At 33.5% G+C, this 19,572-nt stretch overlaps 1 protein-coding gene and 1 long non-coding RNA gene across 2 annotated transcripts in view; one reads left to right on the forward strand and one right to left on the reverse strand.

The window, feature by feature from the left end:
* Positions 1-9,065, reverse strand: part of LOC118179443 (transmembrane protein 64) — a 55,157-nt gene extending 46,092 nt beyond the window's left edge. Inside the window, exon 1 of the mRNA XM_035348618.2 lies at positions 8,013-9,065. Within this exon, the coding sequence (XP_035204509.1) occupies positions 8,013-8,642 (630 nt within the window). The 5' untranslated portion in view covers positions 8,643-9,065. The remainder of the gene's footprint in view (positions 1-8,012) is intronic.
* Positions 9,066-9,538: 473 nt separating this feature from the next.
* Positions 9,539-17,629, forward strand: LOC146995080 (uncharacterized). Its single transcript, XR_015043522.1, has 2 exons — positions 9,539-9,689; positions 16,633-17,629. It is a non-coding gene; the product is annotated as an uncharacterized LOC146995080 (long non-coding RNA).
* Positions 17,630-19,572: the final 1,943 nt, after the last annotated feature.

The raw sequence follows: 19,572 nt of genomic DNA on the forward strand, positions 1-19,572 counted from the left end.
TGGGATTGCGACAGCCGCATTCAACGTGCTTGCTATCAAAATTCCCTCCAATATAGATGGAATAATGGTTATTGAATAATTCGTTTAAATCACAGTCTAATAAACGATTATCCGGTGGGTTGTAAATGGATCAGAACGTAACATTATTGAATTTTGGTAAGAACACACATACTTTAACAGGTTCACATCCTTTCGAATTTCTTGTTCTGATGAGGCAAAAACCTTCTAATGTAAATGACACCATTTCCTCTTTATCTGACTGTGTAATATCTGTGTATGCTGAAGTTAGCAAGCCTTAGACTATGCTGAGGCTTGACGAGCGTTTCAGTAACCAAAGCTATGTGAACAGTTGTGGAATTTCGCTAGCTATTACAGACAGGCTGCAAGCATTGCATAAGAGAATTGTGCATCTAGAAAATCCCGAGGGGTATTATTCATGATGGGTGATTGGGCTGACGGTTTCATTGGATTTATCACTACTGATATTGAGATGTTGGACCAGCTTTTGAATGCCTAAATCTTTAAGCATGTCCAAGAGAGAGGTAAGAGCTCTTAATGCGTCTTTAGTTTCTGAAATCTGGTTCACAATGGCAACGTCTTGCTTGCGATAAAAATCTGCGCTGGCATTTGTGATTACACTTTCTCCATAAGTTCCAGCAGTAGGGCGGTTGCTTTCTCGCTGTTTAGGATAAAAATTAGAACCATGATAACTGGCCGTATATGGGCCCTCGCAGTTGGCGCACCTGGGGGCTCATTGCCGAGGCTTAGCACAATCCTTGGATTCACTTCATTCCTTGTGACACGGGAATGAAGTGAATCCAAGGATCCACTCATGACACTGCGTGGAGGGTGTCGCACGTTGCTTGTGCATGATGAAATGAGTGGCAACGGAAGCACTAAGTAGATCCGCGCCGTCCTCTGAGTTTCAAGACTATTCCTCATATACACTCAAGAGCCAAAACATTATGACCAGCCCTACATTTTGCGATGAACGTGGAAGGCACGTGATCAGGTGGAAGTGGTATTTAACTGCTGCTGGAGAGTCTGAAGAAGCATTCTTTCACTTGCTTCTCAGTGTGATGGGAAAGGCTGCGGATCTAAGCGACTTTGATAGAGAGCAGATTGTAATGGCTCGAAACAAGTATTTCCGAAACTGCGCGATTCGTGGGTTGTTCGCGATCATGGTGTTGGACGTCCACACGCTATCAAAGAAAAAGGTCATCGGAGACTGTCTCGCATGGTGAAGCAAAACCGGAGCCAGACAGTGGCTCAGCTGACAGCCGAATACAATGCAGGGCCAAGTAGAAAAGTAACGGAGCACACTGTTCAGCGGACACTGTTGAATATGGGGCTACGCAGCAAACGTCCCACTCGTGTGCCTTTGCTGACCAAGCGTCATCGCCAACTGCGCCTGCGCTGGGCCCGGGAACATCGCGACTGGTCCATGAATCAGTGGGAGAGAGTTGCCTGGTCAGATTAATCACGGTTTGTCATTCATCACGCCGATGGCCGTGTCAGGATAGGCAGTCTTCCAGGCGAACAGTTGCTCCCTCAATGCACAATAGGTCATACACAGGGGGGTGACGGCGGTATTATGCTTTTGGGGACGTTCTCTTGGGCGTCTCTGGGACCCGTGGTTATGGTAGAGCAGACTATGAATGCTACAAGGTATCTGAACATCATATCGGACCAGTTGCACCCTTACATGGCCTCTGTTTTTCCAGCTGGTAATGGAATGTTCCAGCAGGACAACGCCCCGTGTCACAAGGCTACAATTCTGTTGGAGTGGTTCCAGAAACATGATGCTGATTTCCAGTTAATGTCCTGGCCGCCTAACTCACCGGATCTCAATCCGATAGAACACATTTGGGATGTCATGGGACGGCAGCTCAGAGGTCAAAGACCACCAATTCGCAATATCTCAGATTTGCGTGACCGTTGTTACAACATCTGCTACAATCTGTCTCCGGCCATCTATCAAGGATTTGTGGCATCCATGCCAAGGCGGGTTGAAGCTGTGTTGCGCACCAAAGGTGGCCCAACTCGTTATTGACAGGTGATCATAATCTTTTGGCTCTTGAGTGTACATCACGTAATGGAGGTTGTGGATAGAATGAGTCTGTTCCGTTTTCCATAAGGTGATGAGAAAGTGGGGAAATTCAAAAATTTCCGGTCCTTTTCTTCTAGTGTGTTAGTCGACTTAAAGGGCAGATTAACCAAGCTCCAACAATTTTAGAACATTATGGTAAACTTCTGATCACCATTTTAAGGTTTTTGTCAGCAGCTCGGAGATAAATGTGAAATGAGATCTCCTTAGCATCAAGTACAGACGTAATTTTGCGATGAATGTCCAGTTCAAAAACTAATTTCGTATTCGTCGTCTGCCTTTAGTTTAGCATGAAAGTCAGTTAATCCAGAGTCTTCTAATAAGTCCATTAACTGCTTCAAAGTTGTTTTGGCATTCTTAATAACGATGGGCCGCAACTTAACACTTTGTTTAGGGTACTAAAAGTCTTCTGGCTTCAAAATTGTCGGAGTTTTCTAATTGGATGCGTAAGGCAAATTTTGATTGGTCTTCGCTTGATCCGTTTTGAGTTTCAGGAGCAGTAACTTCTGTATCATGTGATTGGGAAGCAATTTTGAAATGGGAAACCTTATCCGAGAGAATTGTATTTGTGAAGCCCAACCCTCAATTAAAATGTGAAATAACACAATGTTTACACATAAATTTAAAAAAAAATCGAACTTTTGATGGAAGTCTGTAAATTATTCTAAAATAAAAAATAAAAATTCTATCCACAACGTAAATTATGAACAATGAAACTTCTCTTTCTGTACAAAAATGATTAAATTTGTTATCTTAAAATCATGCAAAGGTAAGTCTCGTAATCTTTGTCAAATATTGAAAGAAAATGGGCAATGTACTCGAAGCATTTGAAGGCTACATTATTTAGGTATGTGTCTATGACAGGGGTTACCAACAGCGGTCAACGAAATTTTAAAGGGGTCAGTGATGATCAAGGGTCAACTGGCGGCTAGTAGCCGCCTGAATATGCACCAATGCTGTATCACGTAGTAAGGAAAAAATCATTATATTAATTTTATAAGGGAGAAAATAAGCTAAAATTATTTAATCTACTTTTTAAATCAATAATATTCATTTAAAAATATAAAAAAATAAAATGTAAGAACATAAGAAAAGACAATCAATAAAATATGAAAAACGCAAAACCACGATGGAAAACAAGAAACAGGTTGAATATGTTTTTGAAAGAGGTAAATTAAAAATTAAGTAATTTTAGGTTAAGAATAAAGGGACTTAAATGAGTTCGTGCCAAATATTAAAAAAATGCATCTATGCATCGAACACAGGCATCACATTAATTAAACTCGATTTCCTGTGCAATTAGAATTTGTGATTTTGAGTGTGAAAACTTGTTTATATTTGCAAAATAAAAAATAAAAAAATAAAAAAAAATAGTAATACAAAAAAATAATTACACATAAATAAAAAAAACTAACATTTTAAAACTTTTGTTTATATTATTAATATAACTGTTATTTTTAAATAATTTATCTACAAATATTTGTGTTGTGATTATATTCTGAAATGTAAACTGCGAAAAAAAGGGGGGACAGTTCTATATCTCTTGTTCTACTAGGCTGATTGACAAAATTCAAATTGCGTTTTTCATATTCTGAAAGCACGACTTAGGATACATATTAGATTTATATATAGCATTGTTCTAAAATAGGTGTTTTGACACAAAGTAGGGCTTTTTTTTAAACGACATGCCAATGTTTTTCCATATTTCGATTCTACGACTCAGATTATGCCTAACTAATAAATTTTGTAAAATTTCGTAGCATGTTTTTCCATATTTCGATTCTACGACTCAGATTATGCCTAACTAATAAAATTTTGTAAAATCTCGTACGAAATTTACGGAGGTATTCAAAAATTTATCTTGGTGCATTTTGGTGCATATCTTCGGAAATTTTGAATAAAAAACTCTAATTTTTTGCAGGTATGCTTAGAAATACATCTATTTTAAGATGATGGTAAACATTTTATAAATTATAATTAAAAATTTTTTTGAAAAATTTATAAAAATTATTTAAAAATACAAATTTTTAAAATGTGCGCATTTTATTTGAAATGAACCTAAATTTCGAAATGTTAAAGGAATAATCAAATAAGTTTAATAAAAAAAGAGATATTAATAAAGATATACCAAATTCAATTAACATTGAGGAGCTAAAATTTTGAGAGCTAATATTTTAAAAACTACTCGTGCGAATTTACAAAACTTAGCAGTTTAGTACAGTCAAAAGTCATTAATTCGAACACCCATAATCCGGAATGATCTATAAACCAGACCTCAAAGCTACAAACTTTCTGCGCATGTGCGTAAGACTTTTACGGCTGCGAACATGCGTGTGCGCATGCCCAAAATACGTTTATGCATGCGCGTTTAATGTATAACGGATGGTATAAGCTAAGCTAAAATTATCTAATTCAGTTAATGTTCCAGATTGCGTTGTTCCTTAATCTTCGAATAGGATACGGCTTATTATTTTTTGCAGACTGTTAGAGCAATTTTATAAAAGTAAGCTTGAACTTTCGATTACATCAAATAGAATTTCCGATATATATTTACTAATATGTAAAGGATCTACAAAGCGAAAGTATGTTTCGAAGTCCATTAAACAAAAAGTGGAATTGCTGCAAAAAATGGATAAAGGCATATCCTTTGTTTATTTAACCATTCCGAAATCTGTTTATCAATTTCACGCTACTCTGCGGCAGGGTGGGCGAGGGGGAACGCCACGGCACGCAATGAATTGGAAGTTGATCTGTCAGCACTATCCTTATCTTCAGGGCAGATGTTTTTATTTTATTTGGCTTATAATTCCTTACTAAATGTAGTATTTCATCTCGATGTACTCAATCTTTGATATGATTTAAATCAAATTCCTCGTCATTATAATTCGCTTCCGATAGTGAAGAAAGTGACACAGAGGTTATTGAAAACGAAAAAATTTCGATTGACAAATTAGTCGGTATTTTCGACACAGCAATTATAGGACTTGAACAGCGGAACTTTGTAACTGAACAAGAAATTATGTCTGTTTATAGAAGTAAAGAGAAAGTATTATCACATAAAAAATGAAGCAACTTAAACAACTTACATTGAAAGAAATGTTTAATAAAGTAAACAAATAAATATTAAGCTTTTTTTTTTGTAAATTTAGATACCCTTTAGATCATAATTGTTCTTTATTTTATAAATTACAGTTTCATATTTTTAATTTTATAATTTCTGCATGCCATCTTACGAGATTTAAATTGATGATCTATAATCCGTAAAAATCGAAAATCCGGAATCGCCAAAGTCCCAACGAGTCCGGATTAACGACTTTTGACTGTATAATTTGAGTATTAGAATTGAAATATGGAAAAAAAAAAAGCATGTCAAGTCAGAAAAAGTCCGATTTTGTGTCAAAATACCTATAATAGAACAGCGCTATATATAAATCTAATACAGACTCTAAGTCGCACTTTTGAGCCATGAAAAATATATTTTGAATCGGCCCAGTAAAACGGAAGATATAGATCTGTCCCATGTTTTTTTTTTTCTTTGTGCAGTGTATCTGCTTGCCTTGAAACTGATAGAATCTTGACTAAAATCTATGGCAAACACAAGGTTATTCCTTTGCCTAACTTCATGTCTACGTTTACTTTTGAAGAAAAACTTTAATTTTAACATTATAAACAGAGTTGTAGCTAGGGTTTGCAGCGCCCAGGGACAACTGAAGATTTTGCACCCCCTACTACTTGCCAAGGATGGAAAACATTTAATTCTAAAATGTGGTAACATCAATTTGGCGACCCTTGGATTCTGCGCTCGGCAACAGATGCCCCTCTGTAGCTATGCCCCTAATTATAAAATTATATTACTATTTTACTTGCTTACTAAACCATCAATAGCATTGTAGAAGTCTACTTGATTGCTTCAGCAGTTCATGTAGATAATATAATAGAAAGATATCTTACATGAAAATAAATATTTGTAGCTCTTAAATACTTCTTAATTAAAAATTAATTTTTATTTAAAAAATTCCTCTCACAACTAGCAACATTAACATTAGTTATGATTAAAGTATACAGAAATACTGCAATATTTATACAATAAGCAGTACTACACTACTTATGTATTAACGCAACCATCTCAGTGGAAGTTACCAAATTTTCACAATGTGCCAAACCCTGGTGCCCATGAACATAACCATTTTTCTTGTAATCATGTGCATAATAATTCTTCAGTCGAGCAACACCACCATTTTCATACATTTGTTTTGTTCATTTTTTTGCTATATTCCAAATTCCAATGGTTTTTTTATAAACAAATCTTGAGTTTTAAAATATGAACTTGTGCAGCTTGCATGCAATGGAAGAAACTGTAGTAAAATTTCTACAAGAATACATAATTTTGCTAAAAATTTTCTAAAGGGAACAAGGAATCAAGGAAATGCATTTCCTCGATAGTTGCTGTTGCCAAGGTTGGCTTGAAGCCAAGTCTCCACAATTCTCTGATGTTTTTTTGAGGAAAAACAGATCGCTGTGTACTTCAGGAGAAGAACAACAGCAAAAAATTATAGAAAGGTTTGAAGAAGAATGAAATTATTTCATTTTTTTTAATGTATCAAGTAATCTTTATTTAACTATTAAAATTTGTATTTTAAATTGCTAAAGCATGTTTTCTTTTCATATGCTGACAATGTTTACTGACTTTTGGTAAATATTGATAGTTTAAGGATCCCTCCCACCCCCAAAAAAAGCTCGAAAACCACCATTTTGTACCCGATATGTAACTTTTACCTTTTAATGTGTAAAATATCACAAAAGTGTGCCAAGGTGTTTACGTTAGTATGCAAGTATATTATTACAACACATGTACAATATCTGAAACTGTTCTGGATAGTGTATTTTAGAAGAAACTGCAAATTATAAATATCATAATTTAGATGCAAAATAAATGCAAAATAAATATCATAATTTAGTTGATATTCATTATTTTCATTCAAAAGTTTCAATATATCGAAAATTGTGTAACAAAAGTACATAGCTATTAAAACTCGCATGATTTCTTTAAATATTTTATCAAAATGAAAAACTATTTTTCTTAGCAATTTACAATCTCATTATTCTTCATTCTCTCATTATTATAAGTTGCCTAAAAAAAATGTGTTATTTTAAATATACATCACAACCCTAGTATGGGTCGTTTCTGCCCTCCCTGTAGTTATGCCACTGATTTTTCTACAGATTTTGAATTATGCATGCAACTTGCCCTCATCAGTGATGATTTCCAGTTTTTGTGAACGATTTTTAAGTGTGTGAAATTTCTACTGTTCAAGTTTCTTAAAGTTGTTGGCAAGTTATGGCTCAAAAACAACGTCAACATTGCTATGACATAGCATACAAGTTACGTGTGATTGTGTATGCTAAAGAGCATGGAAACAGGATACAGAGAACAATTTGTAGTATGAGGATTCGGATGCTGATTTAGAAGAGGCTTCAAGTGACTCTTCACTTAGCTCTGGAGATTAGTGTCTGGGTTTTGACGAAGAAGATTAAAAGGTGTTCTTTTCCAGATAGATTGAGTATTTACAGAAAGTATTTGTATTTCTATTATTTTATATTTAAAATACTGTAAATTCATTTTAATGATCAGTAATAAAGTTTTATCCTTCAAAAATGAGTATAAAATGTCAAAAATATGTATTATACACCGGCAAATATGGTATATAGCAGCATACTTTATTTCAACACATATTATATATACGTAACATATTCTGAAAGTTTTAATTTTATCTATAAACAATTAACATCTTTAGAATGTAAATAAAAAGTTAGTTTCATATTAGATAGTTCTGATGTTTAGTTGAATAAAGAAATTTTTTGCAGAAATATATAAGTAGATATATAGGATTAAAGATATACTCACTGCAAAGAGGGCATTTTGAAGGCCAAATGGTATTGGTGTAAGTCGAGAAATTGCAATGAGTTTGAATGCATGAGCACTCTGTAAAGCTGCTATAGTTGCTTTCAGTACATCTGGCCCGAGGATTTTAGCTGTGATTGTACCAACAAAATAATGTTTCATTAGCAGATGAGCAAACACAATGCCAGCACTAGCTGCAATAGCTGTCACAACTGTCCCAGCAATAAGACCAAAGTGATAACCACATGCCAAATTTAAAAGTACATAGCCCCATGTCATAGGAAATGACACTGCTGTGTATAAAATTAGAAACACAATGCATACTATCCATTCTTCTTGATTGTCCAGCCACAAGAGTCCATATTTCACATAATCTTTGCCTATAAACAGAGTAAAGGTTAATGCTGCCAGTACAGCACAAGCTGGTATACAAGAATATACAAATTTGGGAGAAAAGAATTTGGAGAAGAGGCACTTTGCACGACGACGTGTTCGAACAACTGCATTAGATCCTACACCGTAAGATCCTTTCCTTGTAGGTGAATCTGGACTACTCAGAGTAGTATAATTTGTTACTGCAGGTTGCTGGAATGTAAACAAATTAGGTATAGTCACCGTTGAAGCAACAGCCATTGAAATGTACTAGTTTTTAAGAGTTCTCAATTATCAAAAGAGTATTCAATTTATTTTCTGATGCATTTATCACAGATTTTAAAATATTTACAAAAGAGCATGAAATGAATTCAGCAGAATTCATCAGTCTCTCAAGATCACAGTATTCTCATTGCATCCGATAGATCACAGTTTTAAAGCAAAACTGAGCATTATATTTCGAAAACAACTCGTTTGACGAGAGTTCGACCGAGTTAATAAATAGTCTACACGACTAACTCGGTTTTCTGCTGTCATAACTTTCACGAAATCCATATTGCTGAGCAAACACACTTAACGGCTATAACATTCGCTACCCAATGTAAACATCAAAACATTGAACGTCCCATTACAATGCAGAGTTCAGTTTTACTGGTTCTTCCGCGTATATGACAGCTACAATGCAATCATGTGGGCCGATATAAACATAGAGTGTATATTTGAAGTGTATGGTGACCTATGAGAATACAGGCTTAACGTGTAAAAATTCCGCTAGGTTCGCTGTGTGAGTTCACTATTTTGAAGTTCTTAAAACGCATTAGCAATACATCTAGCATAAATTAAAAATTTAATACGTATTAGTAATACAGGTAGCATAAATTAAAAATGTAATACGTATTAGTAATACAGGTAGCATAAATTAAAAATTTAATAATGTAAAATAATAGTGCCATGTTTAATAATTTATAATTGTTCAATTGAAAATTAATATCTGCATAAACTAGTGATTTTAAAAAGTTTAATGTTATGCAAATGCTAAAATGCAATGATAAGTAAATTAAATAGCTAATCTTACATTTTCATAAAGTATTTTGCGATTATGCGTTAAAATGCATAATATGCTACTGATGTTTGAAAAATAAGATCAATCTGGCAACGTTTGTCGGATGCATATGAAAAATTTTGAAAAGGTGCTAGTGTAAAGAATGTGTTATTTATTTAACTTATTTAATGCTATATTTTTTGGGGTAAAATAACATATAATATTTTGTTTGTCATTTAATTGCGCCAATTCAAGAAAACAGCATGGTATGTGTAATTTATACCCGTAAAAGTAGAACTGGTAACTTGGTCCAGGGTTCGATTCCTGGTGAACCGACTGACTGCATTGCCATTTTCGTGTTTTTCCCCATGTGTAACCAGTGTCCCTTAGAAAGGCATCCCTCCCTTTAGGTAGATAGCCCTCCAGTGCTTTCCCATATTTAAATAAATAAATCAAACCAAAACCTAAAACTGTAAAAGTCGGTTCTGCAGTGTTCTGCCTAGTAAATTTCTGGGTACTTTTCTGTTATTGGGACCAGATTAAAAAATGTATGTGTGTACACACATATCTGAATATGCATATATGTGCACACACATATCAAAACGTGCATATATGTGCACATACATTCATACATTTCTGAATCCAGTCCTGATAGCAGAAAAGTACCAAATTATGTTATCTTTAAAGTTAAAATCCAGTCATTTGTAAATATTTAATCTAAATAGAATGAGCAAGAGAACATTCTCATCAAATAAAATGGATAGAAATGATTAAAAAAATAAACATTTCTGTTATATAATTTGTTTCTTTTACTGTGCAGATATTCATTCCTAGTTAATTCCAGTCTTATATCGTCATTTGTCAGATAAATAGATTTAGTCCTCTGTCCCTCCCATTTATTTTAACCTTGTTTTTATAAAGCATTTAATGAATCTATCAATATTGTGTTCTGTTCATTATATGATTGCTTGCCAATGTTTTGGTAGTATGGCATTGTTTTAATAGTAACAGGTAATTCAAAAATTCATTAAACCATATTGCTTTGAAATAAAATGCCTCGTAAGCTGTTTGATGGAGGAAAAGGTGAAAATCTGCAGGTAATAGATCAGAAGAATACCATGAGGTTTCATATAGCTTATCAGTCAAGCTCTTGAACAACAGTTTAGTCAATATTTTTTCATGCTAGTAAAGCATAAAGTACATGTGTTGGTTTGATCATTTTCAACTGATTTGCCATGTTGAATGTATAACTATGCACTGACCATGTTGGTTTTACGCACATTGGAACAGATTGGCGAAAAGTTATGAGCAAAACATTTTGCGGAGAAAATCTCTTCACAGACGTGCAAAGTGTAAACAAAAAGCTTGAGTAATTGAAAGAGTGTAAAAACAAGTGCAAATGGAAAAACAGTGTTAAAAAAGTTACTAGAAACACAAACAATTCATTTGCTGCCAAAAAAAAAAAAAAAAAAAAAAAACGAAATAAGAAAAATAATCTTTCAAAAATATCCCTGAACTGGTTAAATGATTGGCCATATGAAACCAAATTACATGGTTACCATGCTAGATAAAAATTCGCTAAATCTGGCAGGCAGTGCGTCTGGCATTCTGTATCCAAGCATTTTATTGTGAAGCACATCTTACCAGTCCTACGAAAAACAATTTTCTTGTCTTGAAACAGCTCGGGCTCGGCTTAAGATGATTGCTTGTGATAAACTAGTAATTTTTTTTTTTTTTTGGCATTTCTTTATATTGAAATGAAGATGCCAATTTTCTTTACCAGTTGTTGGCAATGAAATTAATGAATAATGTAAAGAAATCTGTGTGCCAATGAGTAGACTATTAATCAAATGAGCAAGCTGGCAGTGACAGTGAAGCTCTGAAAAATATAGGGTCTTCTTATCCATCACAAAATCATGCATATTCAAAACTTGTATGTTAATTTTAACATATCTATTAGATTTAAATGTCAATCTGCAATGTGGCAAATTGAAAGGAATTGATGTATTTAATGTCAGTCTTCTTATGCATAATAGATATTTTAAATAAAAGATATAGATTGGCAGTTTTTTCTTAAATCTGAATTTAATTTTTTTTTAAACATGTGAAAGAGTTTATCATTTAATACAATGCAGTTCTACAGTGTAATTCATAGTACTTTGAACTCCATAGGTGGAGAGACATTCTTAGATTCCAAATTGATCATTTCTGATGGCACATCAGAAATATAAATTGGAAATGCTTTTAAATTTTTAGCATAAGTCAAAACTTGGTTTGGAACTACTCTCGTATACGTCCTCGCTTGGCGACAAATTTATCGCCAAATATCTTTGGTGAGAAACGGCACGGTGCCATATTACTATATAAATTTTTTGTGTACATTTCGAACTTTAAGCCTAAAATGTCTCCAAAAAAGCGGTTTTCGCACTTGCAAAAGCCATGTTTTGAGCACACAATTTAAGCTAAAATTACGAAACAAAAACAAAAAATTTAGATAGCAAAAACGTTAAGTAAACCAAAAATATTTGACAAGTATCCATGTACACGGCGATATGTTTTAACTTAAAAAAGATCACAGAATTGCACAATCTATGCAGCAAAAGAATCTACGAACTATGCACACCTTGCTTAAATAAATTAACATAACAACAATAATTTTCAAAGAATACCATGTACACAGCATTCTGTTTAAACTTTAAAAAAAAATCTGGGAATTGCACAATCTAGTCACTAATCAACAAAATAAACTAAAATAAATTACAAACAATTCAAAAAACAACAATAACAACAGAAATTCATACTAAAAACACAATGAACATAACATTCTATAAAATAAAATGCACTTACCATAATGAATGCTTCTTCGAACAGCAGAAATATCAAGAGCATACAAAATCCAGCATACATTCGTAAATAAAATTTCGCCAGTCACACAACGTCTGTGAACAAAAGTGCCATGATTTTGCAATATCACATGTCTTTCTGCAATTCAAAATTCCAAAGGTAACGATAAAAACTGCCTCCAAAGTTAACTTAACTGCACGAAAACCACGATCCAAATTTTAAACTCCGCTGACAGCCACATACTTTACCAGCAACCATTTGCCTGCAAACCCACACAAGTCTATCAGAAACGCCCTTCTTCGTACGTCTTCTCATATCAGCTCCGCACGACACGAACCACCGAGCAAATAAAACTAGTGCAGTGAAAGAGTAAGTTTCAACGTCAAAAGGGTTGTCGTACAAACAACATCATTCCCAAACAAAACCATCGCAGAACACGCAATCATGCCAAAAACCGGCGCAGAACACATCACAACATTTGGTTTTCTTTTTTTTTTTTTTAGTCTCCTGTTTTGTTTCAGTAACAAAATATTAACCTTGGTCAATAGAAATAGTATTAAAAATAAATGAAATAATTTTCTTTTTTGGATATGTTTAGTAATATTGGTACTTCTTTATCATAACAGTCCTTAAAATTTAATTGGTAATCAACCAAGATGTAACATGCAGTGAGGTATAAGAATATGTGGAGAGATTTTTGAAAGATATCTCGGTTAATTAGCGATTCAATCTTAGGTGCCCTATAATAAGGCAGGGTAATTACAGAAAATCCTATCGACCACAAGAGACGACGCCAATCGCGCCAAACCAAAAAATATTTACTAATACAATAAAAAATGTTCTATTCTTAGCTTTCTTTCAAATTTATTATATTATCATTTATTTATATTTAATTTTTATTAAAAATTTCCATTATTTTTTATTAATAGGGTATACTGTAAAAGCAATTATTTTTGCTAGCCTCCATGTTGTGGCCATTAACACATTTTTTTTGAGGCCGCTAAGATTCCATAACTTTTGAAATACAGTCAAAAGTCATTAATTCGGACACCCATAATCCGGACCTCAAAGCTACAAACTTTCTGCACATGCGTCGTGTTGACCTTTACGGCTGCGAATACGCGTGTGCGCGTGCGCAAAATACGTTTACGAATGCGCGTTTAATGTATAACGGGCGGTGTAAGCTAAGCTAAAATTATATAATTCAGTTAATGTTGCAGATTGCGTTGTTCCTTAATCTTCAAATTGGATTCGGCTTATGATTTTTTGCAGACTGTTAGAGCAATTTTATAAAAGTAAGCTTGAACTTAGAACAGTTTTATAAAAGTAAGCCGATTATGTCAAATAGAATTTTTGATATATATTTACTAATATGTAAAGGATCTACAAAGCGAAAGTATGTTTTGAAGTCCATTGAACAAAAAGTGGAATTGCTGCAAAAAATGGATAAAGGCATATCCTTTGTTTATCTAAACTTTGTTTATCTGTAACGTCGCGGCGCGCAATGAATTGGAAGTTGATCTGTCAGCACTATCCTTATCTTCAGGGCAGATGTTTTTATTTTATTTGGCTTATAATTCCTTACTAAATGTAGTATTTCATCTCGATGTACTCCCTCTTTGATATGATTTAAATAAAATTCCTCGTCATTATAATTCGCTTCCGATAGCGAAGAAAGTGACACAGAGGTTATTGAAAACGAAATTTCGATTGACGAATTAGTCGGTATTCTCGACACAGCAATTATAGGACTTGAACAGCAGAACTTTGTAACTGAACAAGAAATTATGTCTGTTTATAGAATTAAAGAGAATGTATTATCACATAAAAAACGAAGCAACTTAAACAACTTACATTGAAAGAAATGTTTAATAAAGTAAACAAATAAATATTAAGCTTTTTTTTTTTTTTTTGTAAATTTTGATACGTTTTAGATCATAATTGCTCTTTATTTCATAAATTACGGTTTCATATTTTTAATTTTATAATTTCTGCATGCCATCTTACCAGATTTAAACTGATGATCTATAATCCGGAATCGCCGAAGTCCCGACGAGTCCGGATTAACGACTTTTGACTGTATTCAGCAGCATGCTCTTCTGTAGTAAGCAGTCTCAAATTTCAATAATTTTTTTTCCGAAAATGCGCGATATAGCAGATAAAAGGAGTACTCAAGAATAATAACTAACACATGTAATCAAGATTACAGCAAACCCAGAGTAGTTGAAGAAGACTTTTCCATTTTTGGCGAAAAATCTTGTAGTTTGGCGTCTTTTCTTTAATAGGAAAAAATGATCGACGGGATTTTTCATAAATACCTAAAGAAGTATGGTACTATTCTGTTAGAGTGCCGTCAGTTAAAAATGCATCACTTTTTTTTTTTTTTTTTTTGCCACACCGCCAGTTGTTCCCAGTATAAAATTATGAAATGATAATAAGAGTTCAAGAGAGTAAAAAATTAGTACTGTAAAATGTAAACTTTTTAAAATTTCTTAATTCCTAAAGAAAGTAAATTTTCCTTTTCAAGTTTTTAATCTACAATATTCCACACATAAATAAAAAATATCAAAACAAAACAAAATTCAATCTAAACATATAGCATAAAATTACAAATATCATTCATTATTGCAGAAAAAATTTCAGTTTTTGAATATAACCGATGTCACATAAATTCTATCAAATATGACTTGATTGCAAACATTGCCCAGCTGTTGTTTATTTCTTCATTTAGCATTGCCCTACAATCGCTCTGTAGTTTGGGTATGGCATCCAGTTTCAGGGTCCACAAAATTACAACTGTGATTCACAGTTAAATATTCATACCTAGCATTTCTGAATTCCTCTTTCTTATATCCTTTCCAGCAGTTTGAAGATATAATGCTGCCATCCATGATGTTTTACTGAATAGCAGTCATCAATGTTACAGCACAATAGTCTGGAACGGTGACCAGAAAACATTATTAGATGCCTTGAGTAACTTGTTAACATGATTTTTTTCCCCTTTGTTTTTAGCCTATACAGTACAAAGACCAAAATTCGGAGTCGTCAGGACTTCGGCTATTCCAGTTTTGGGATTTTTCTGGATATTAATTAGATCATCAGTTTAAATCTAGCAAGACGGCATGCAGAAATTATAAAATTAAAAATGTGAAATCGCGATTTATGAAATAATGAAGTATTTATGATCTAAAGGGTATCAACATTCACAAAAAAAAAAAAAAAAAGCTTTATTTATTTGTTTCATTTTTTTGTTTTAATACTTTCTCTTTAATTTTGCAAACAGACATAATATCTTATTCAATTGCATTGTTAAGTCCTGTAACTGCCATATCGAGAATTCCACTATCTTGTCAATTGAAATTTTCTCATTTTCAGTAACTTCTCTCTCACTTTCTTCACTATCGGTAGCGGTATTTTCTGGATTTACAACTATGCTACAGATTTCTCTATTCATTAATTGATTGATGGTTGAGAATCATTGTCATCACAATGAAAAACTTCTTTTATATCATCTTCATTTATTTTCGCTTCTCCAAATTTCTTTACAAAATACATTAATTGGAAGATTTCATCTTTGTTTTGTGATAGCTGAAAACCTTTTAAATTAGCGGCAATCATCATCAGATTTAGCTATCCTTCATTATATATATTTGGCTATACATTATGAGCTTGGCGACTAACAACAAGTTGTTCCGTTAAATTTTATCTCACTTCTATCGTGCTCTGAGACAAATAAGCCTGAATTGTATTAGTTATTTTATACTTATGTCTATTTCTTGCACATGCTTAAGGCTTATCAGAGTTCTGAATAAATAAATTTGCACATATACTTAAGCCTTATTGAGGGCCGGCGCTAAATATCATACTGCCTCATGTGGTTTCTGTGGGTCCTAAATTCTGTGACTTGACCCTAGCGCTGATTCCAGGTTTATGTGAATATCAAATCAGTAATTCTTAATTCAAATAGCCCTAAATGCAATCTTTGGGTTTATGAGTATCATCAACAAAATCTCTATTTAGCATACAGAAAGAAATTTTTGGTAAATTTTTTTTCATCAACATTTTTAGTTCATTTAATTTAAATCTGTAATTATTGCCAAGTGTAATGTCAACATAAAAGGCTATTATACTCCTTTATTATTCAATTACTAACATAAAAAAATTGTTTAGGCATCGCCACATGAGTCATTACTCAAGTTGCTATGTTTTGATAAATATTAAGTGATGAAAGTAAAGTACAGGGTGAGCACAAAAACAGTCCCTGATTTCAAGGTGTCATAAAATTAACAGTTACTTGGATATGTTGAGAAATGTAATATCCACAAGTCAGTTAACTCAAATATTTTTCGTTTCTTTTCTTAACAGAATTGCTACGCATGACTTCGACTGCTAGAGGACAGTGACATCGAAAATGGCGTTCACCCTGCTGCAACGAAGCTGGTATGTGTTACAATTTGCAAAACAAGCAGTGTTTTGAGAGTGCAGTGCGAGTTCAAACGAAGCTTTGATGTTGATCCACCTACACACAAATCCATTTTGAAGTGGCATAAAACATTTAGTGAAACAGGGTGCATTTGTGATAAAAGAAAAGGACATTCTGGCCGACCTTCCGTCTCGGAGGAAATTGTTACCCCCAACTCTGAATGATATTCAAGAAAGCATCAGTGCTCCTGTCAACTCCATCACACTGGATATGCTTCACGTGTGGTTGGAACTGAATTACCGCATCAATGTTTCCTGCGTAACAGGTGGCGCGCACATTGAGTGTTTGTGATTCAAATCAACACCACCAAAAAGTTTGAGTTTATGTAACTATGTTAAAAATTTGGCAAGATGGTCATTTCAGTATTAAAGTTATCCCCTTTCGAAACTGGGGACTGTTTTTGTGCTTACCCTGTATAATAAATAATGATTCGCCAGGTTGGAGTCAGATCAACGATGAATCTATGTGGAATGTTTCGATTTGAGATTTGTGATAAGCAGATACGCAGCAACAAAGCAAAATTATTGATCGTACAAATTTTTGCTAAATTGATTGTTTCTTCAATAACAAGGTATTCTATTTAGTGTTGAAGTGAAATTAAGAATCGGGACTCTCCAGATGTTTTATTATGCGTGGAGGGGGGGGGGAATTAAATGCGCATGCATAAAGCCTACAAGAATTGTTTTGAGGTCCGGATAATGGACGTTCGGACTTTGTACTGTAATTTAGATTTAACTTTTTTCTGTCATTAAGGCTATCATATTAATTGTAGTTTACGTCTGTTTTAAAATTTTACCAAATTTAATTGCAATGAAACCAAGAAAACTGTATGTTGTTGAAACTTGGTAAATAATATATATATATATATATATATACATACATGTGTGTGTGTGTGTGTATTTAGTACATTTCTGTTATGTGCTTGCTGCACATGGCATCAAAAAATCAATATCAGTCACCTTAGTTTCAGAGTTTTCAGGAAGGAACATCACTGGTGTAAGAGGACTGGAGCTGATCAGAAACTCACAGTCACATAAAATGGTTTCTGTCTCTATATACATTAGAACTGCTTATCCCAAGGTTCTCCTCAAAAGCTCTTTCAGTATTCTAACAATTCTCTCTCACCAGGCGGCGGTAGGTGGGTTAAATTATCCAGTACTCCGGCGACAACACACAGTATACACATAAAAAATGTTAACAATTGTTAGCTCTAAGAATTTTTTATTTTGAAGCCATAAACAGTTTAATATAATTTAAAATTTTATAAAAAGACAATAAATAAAGGCAATAAATTTGTAGATATTAATTTAAGAATTTACTGTGGGTTCATGATACAACATCCTGATTGAACAGTTCATATCACGAGATCCCAAATGATCTCATCTCATGTAAACTAAGCTACAAAAATCTAATTCTCTTAGTAATTATCTACATTAATTTGTACGAGTAGCTTACTCAGAAATTATGTAAAGCTGCAGTGCTTTACTTTGCATTCTCATTAGAATTGATGAATTTAACCCTTAAATTTGCCTTTTCTATATTTTCGCCTACGGGTGAGCGGTGTGATTGCATCCTAATTGACTTAATTACCGCGAATAGCCTTAGAGCATAAAATTGAACTGTCTGGTAAAAATTATATGTAACTGTATGCCAGTGTTGAAAGAAACAATCAATCTGATAAGAAAAAGTTACCAGCGAGGATATTCCATTTTGCATTGGCTGTACCATTTTTGACGACTTTATCACCTGCGCCGGCAAAATGGAAAAGTATCAATTATCCTTTTGAGCAAATAGCCTTCATATGTTTGTTCATCATCAGATAAACCAAATTATCTTTAAATTTTTTATAATTGAAAATAATATTTCGTTCTTTTGAATAGTAACAAAATGTTGGCTAAAATGTTTTGATTTTTGTAGAATATTTTGAGTTTTAAGTATCATAAGTCTAGTTATTTATTTTCCTGCACATCCTTTCCGAGAAAATATGCTAAAAGAATTGTAATAATTATATTCCTTCTGGCAAAAAATCTGTCTCATATGAAGTAATAGGGCAAATAACTGAAGTTTGCTTATTATATATTCTGTATATGCATTTATGATAATGATACATATCAAAACTATAATCATTTTCATCCACTATACAGTGTAGTTAGACTGGAATTCATTGCTAAATTTTCTTATAACGACGTTGCCAAGTTCAATGAATTTTTGGTATAGCTTAGATGTAGGATTCCCCTCCCCCAAGTATGATTTTTAAATTTCATGCACTTGACTCTTGTGTTTCTAGTAACCTAGCAAATTACAGACTACTATTTTGGTAACCCTACTGTTGAATTTTAATTTGGGGTGATAAGTGTTTTGGCATTGTGTGAAACTTGGCTGCTTGCCAGAAGAGCATGTATGCTGTAAGTTAGACATAAACTTTAATGGGTACTTTCAACTTAACAAAACTGATGAACAAGGTATATTAACCTATGACGTGAGGAATAAACATATAAAAATATTAGAATTAAATAATGGATGATTAACTTGGCTGGTATGTTATCAGGTACATGGCTGCAACAATTCCATGCAGTGCTGCTGTCCAGGACATTCGACTAAATTCCTGTTTCCACTATAATCTTCGGCAGCTGCTTACCATCTCAAGATTCTCATACATCAGGTTGTCATACCTTGCTGAAGAGAATCATAGCTACTGGCCACATCCATAACCAGGACCTTCTACACAGTCTTCCCACAAATACATCTTCTTGGCTTCTACAATGGGACTATATAGTGTTGAACTTCATGCATTCTCAGCAGTGCCCATCTGCAAGGAAGAA

This window comes from Stegodyphus dumicola, chromosome 10, assembly GCF_044657685.1.
Source record: "Stegodyphus dumicola isolate Sdum_Otavi_A_Nest chromosome 10, ASM4465768v1".
Classification (NCBI taxonomy): Eukaryota; Metazoa; Arthropoda; class Arachnida; order Araneae; family Eresidae; genus Stegodyphus; species Stegodyphus dumicola.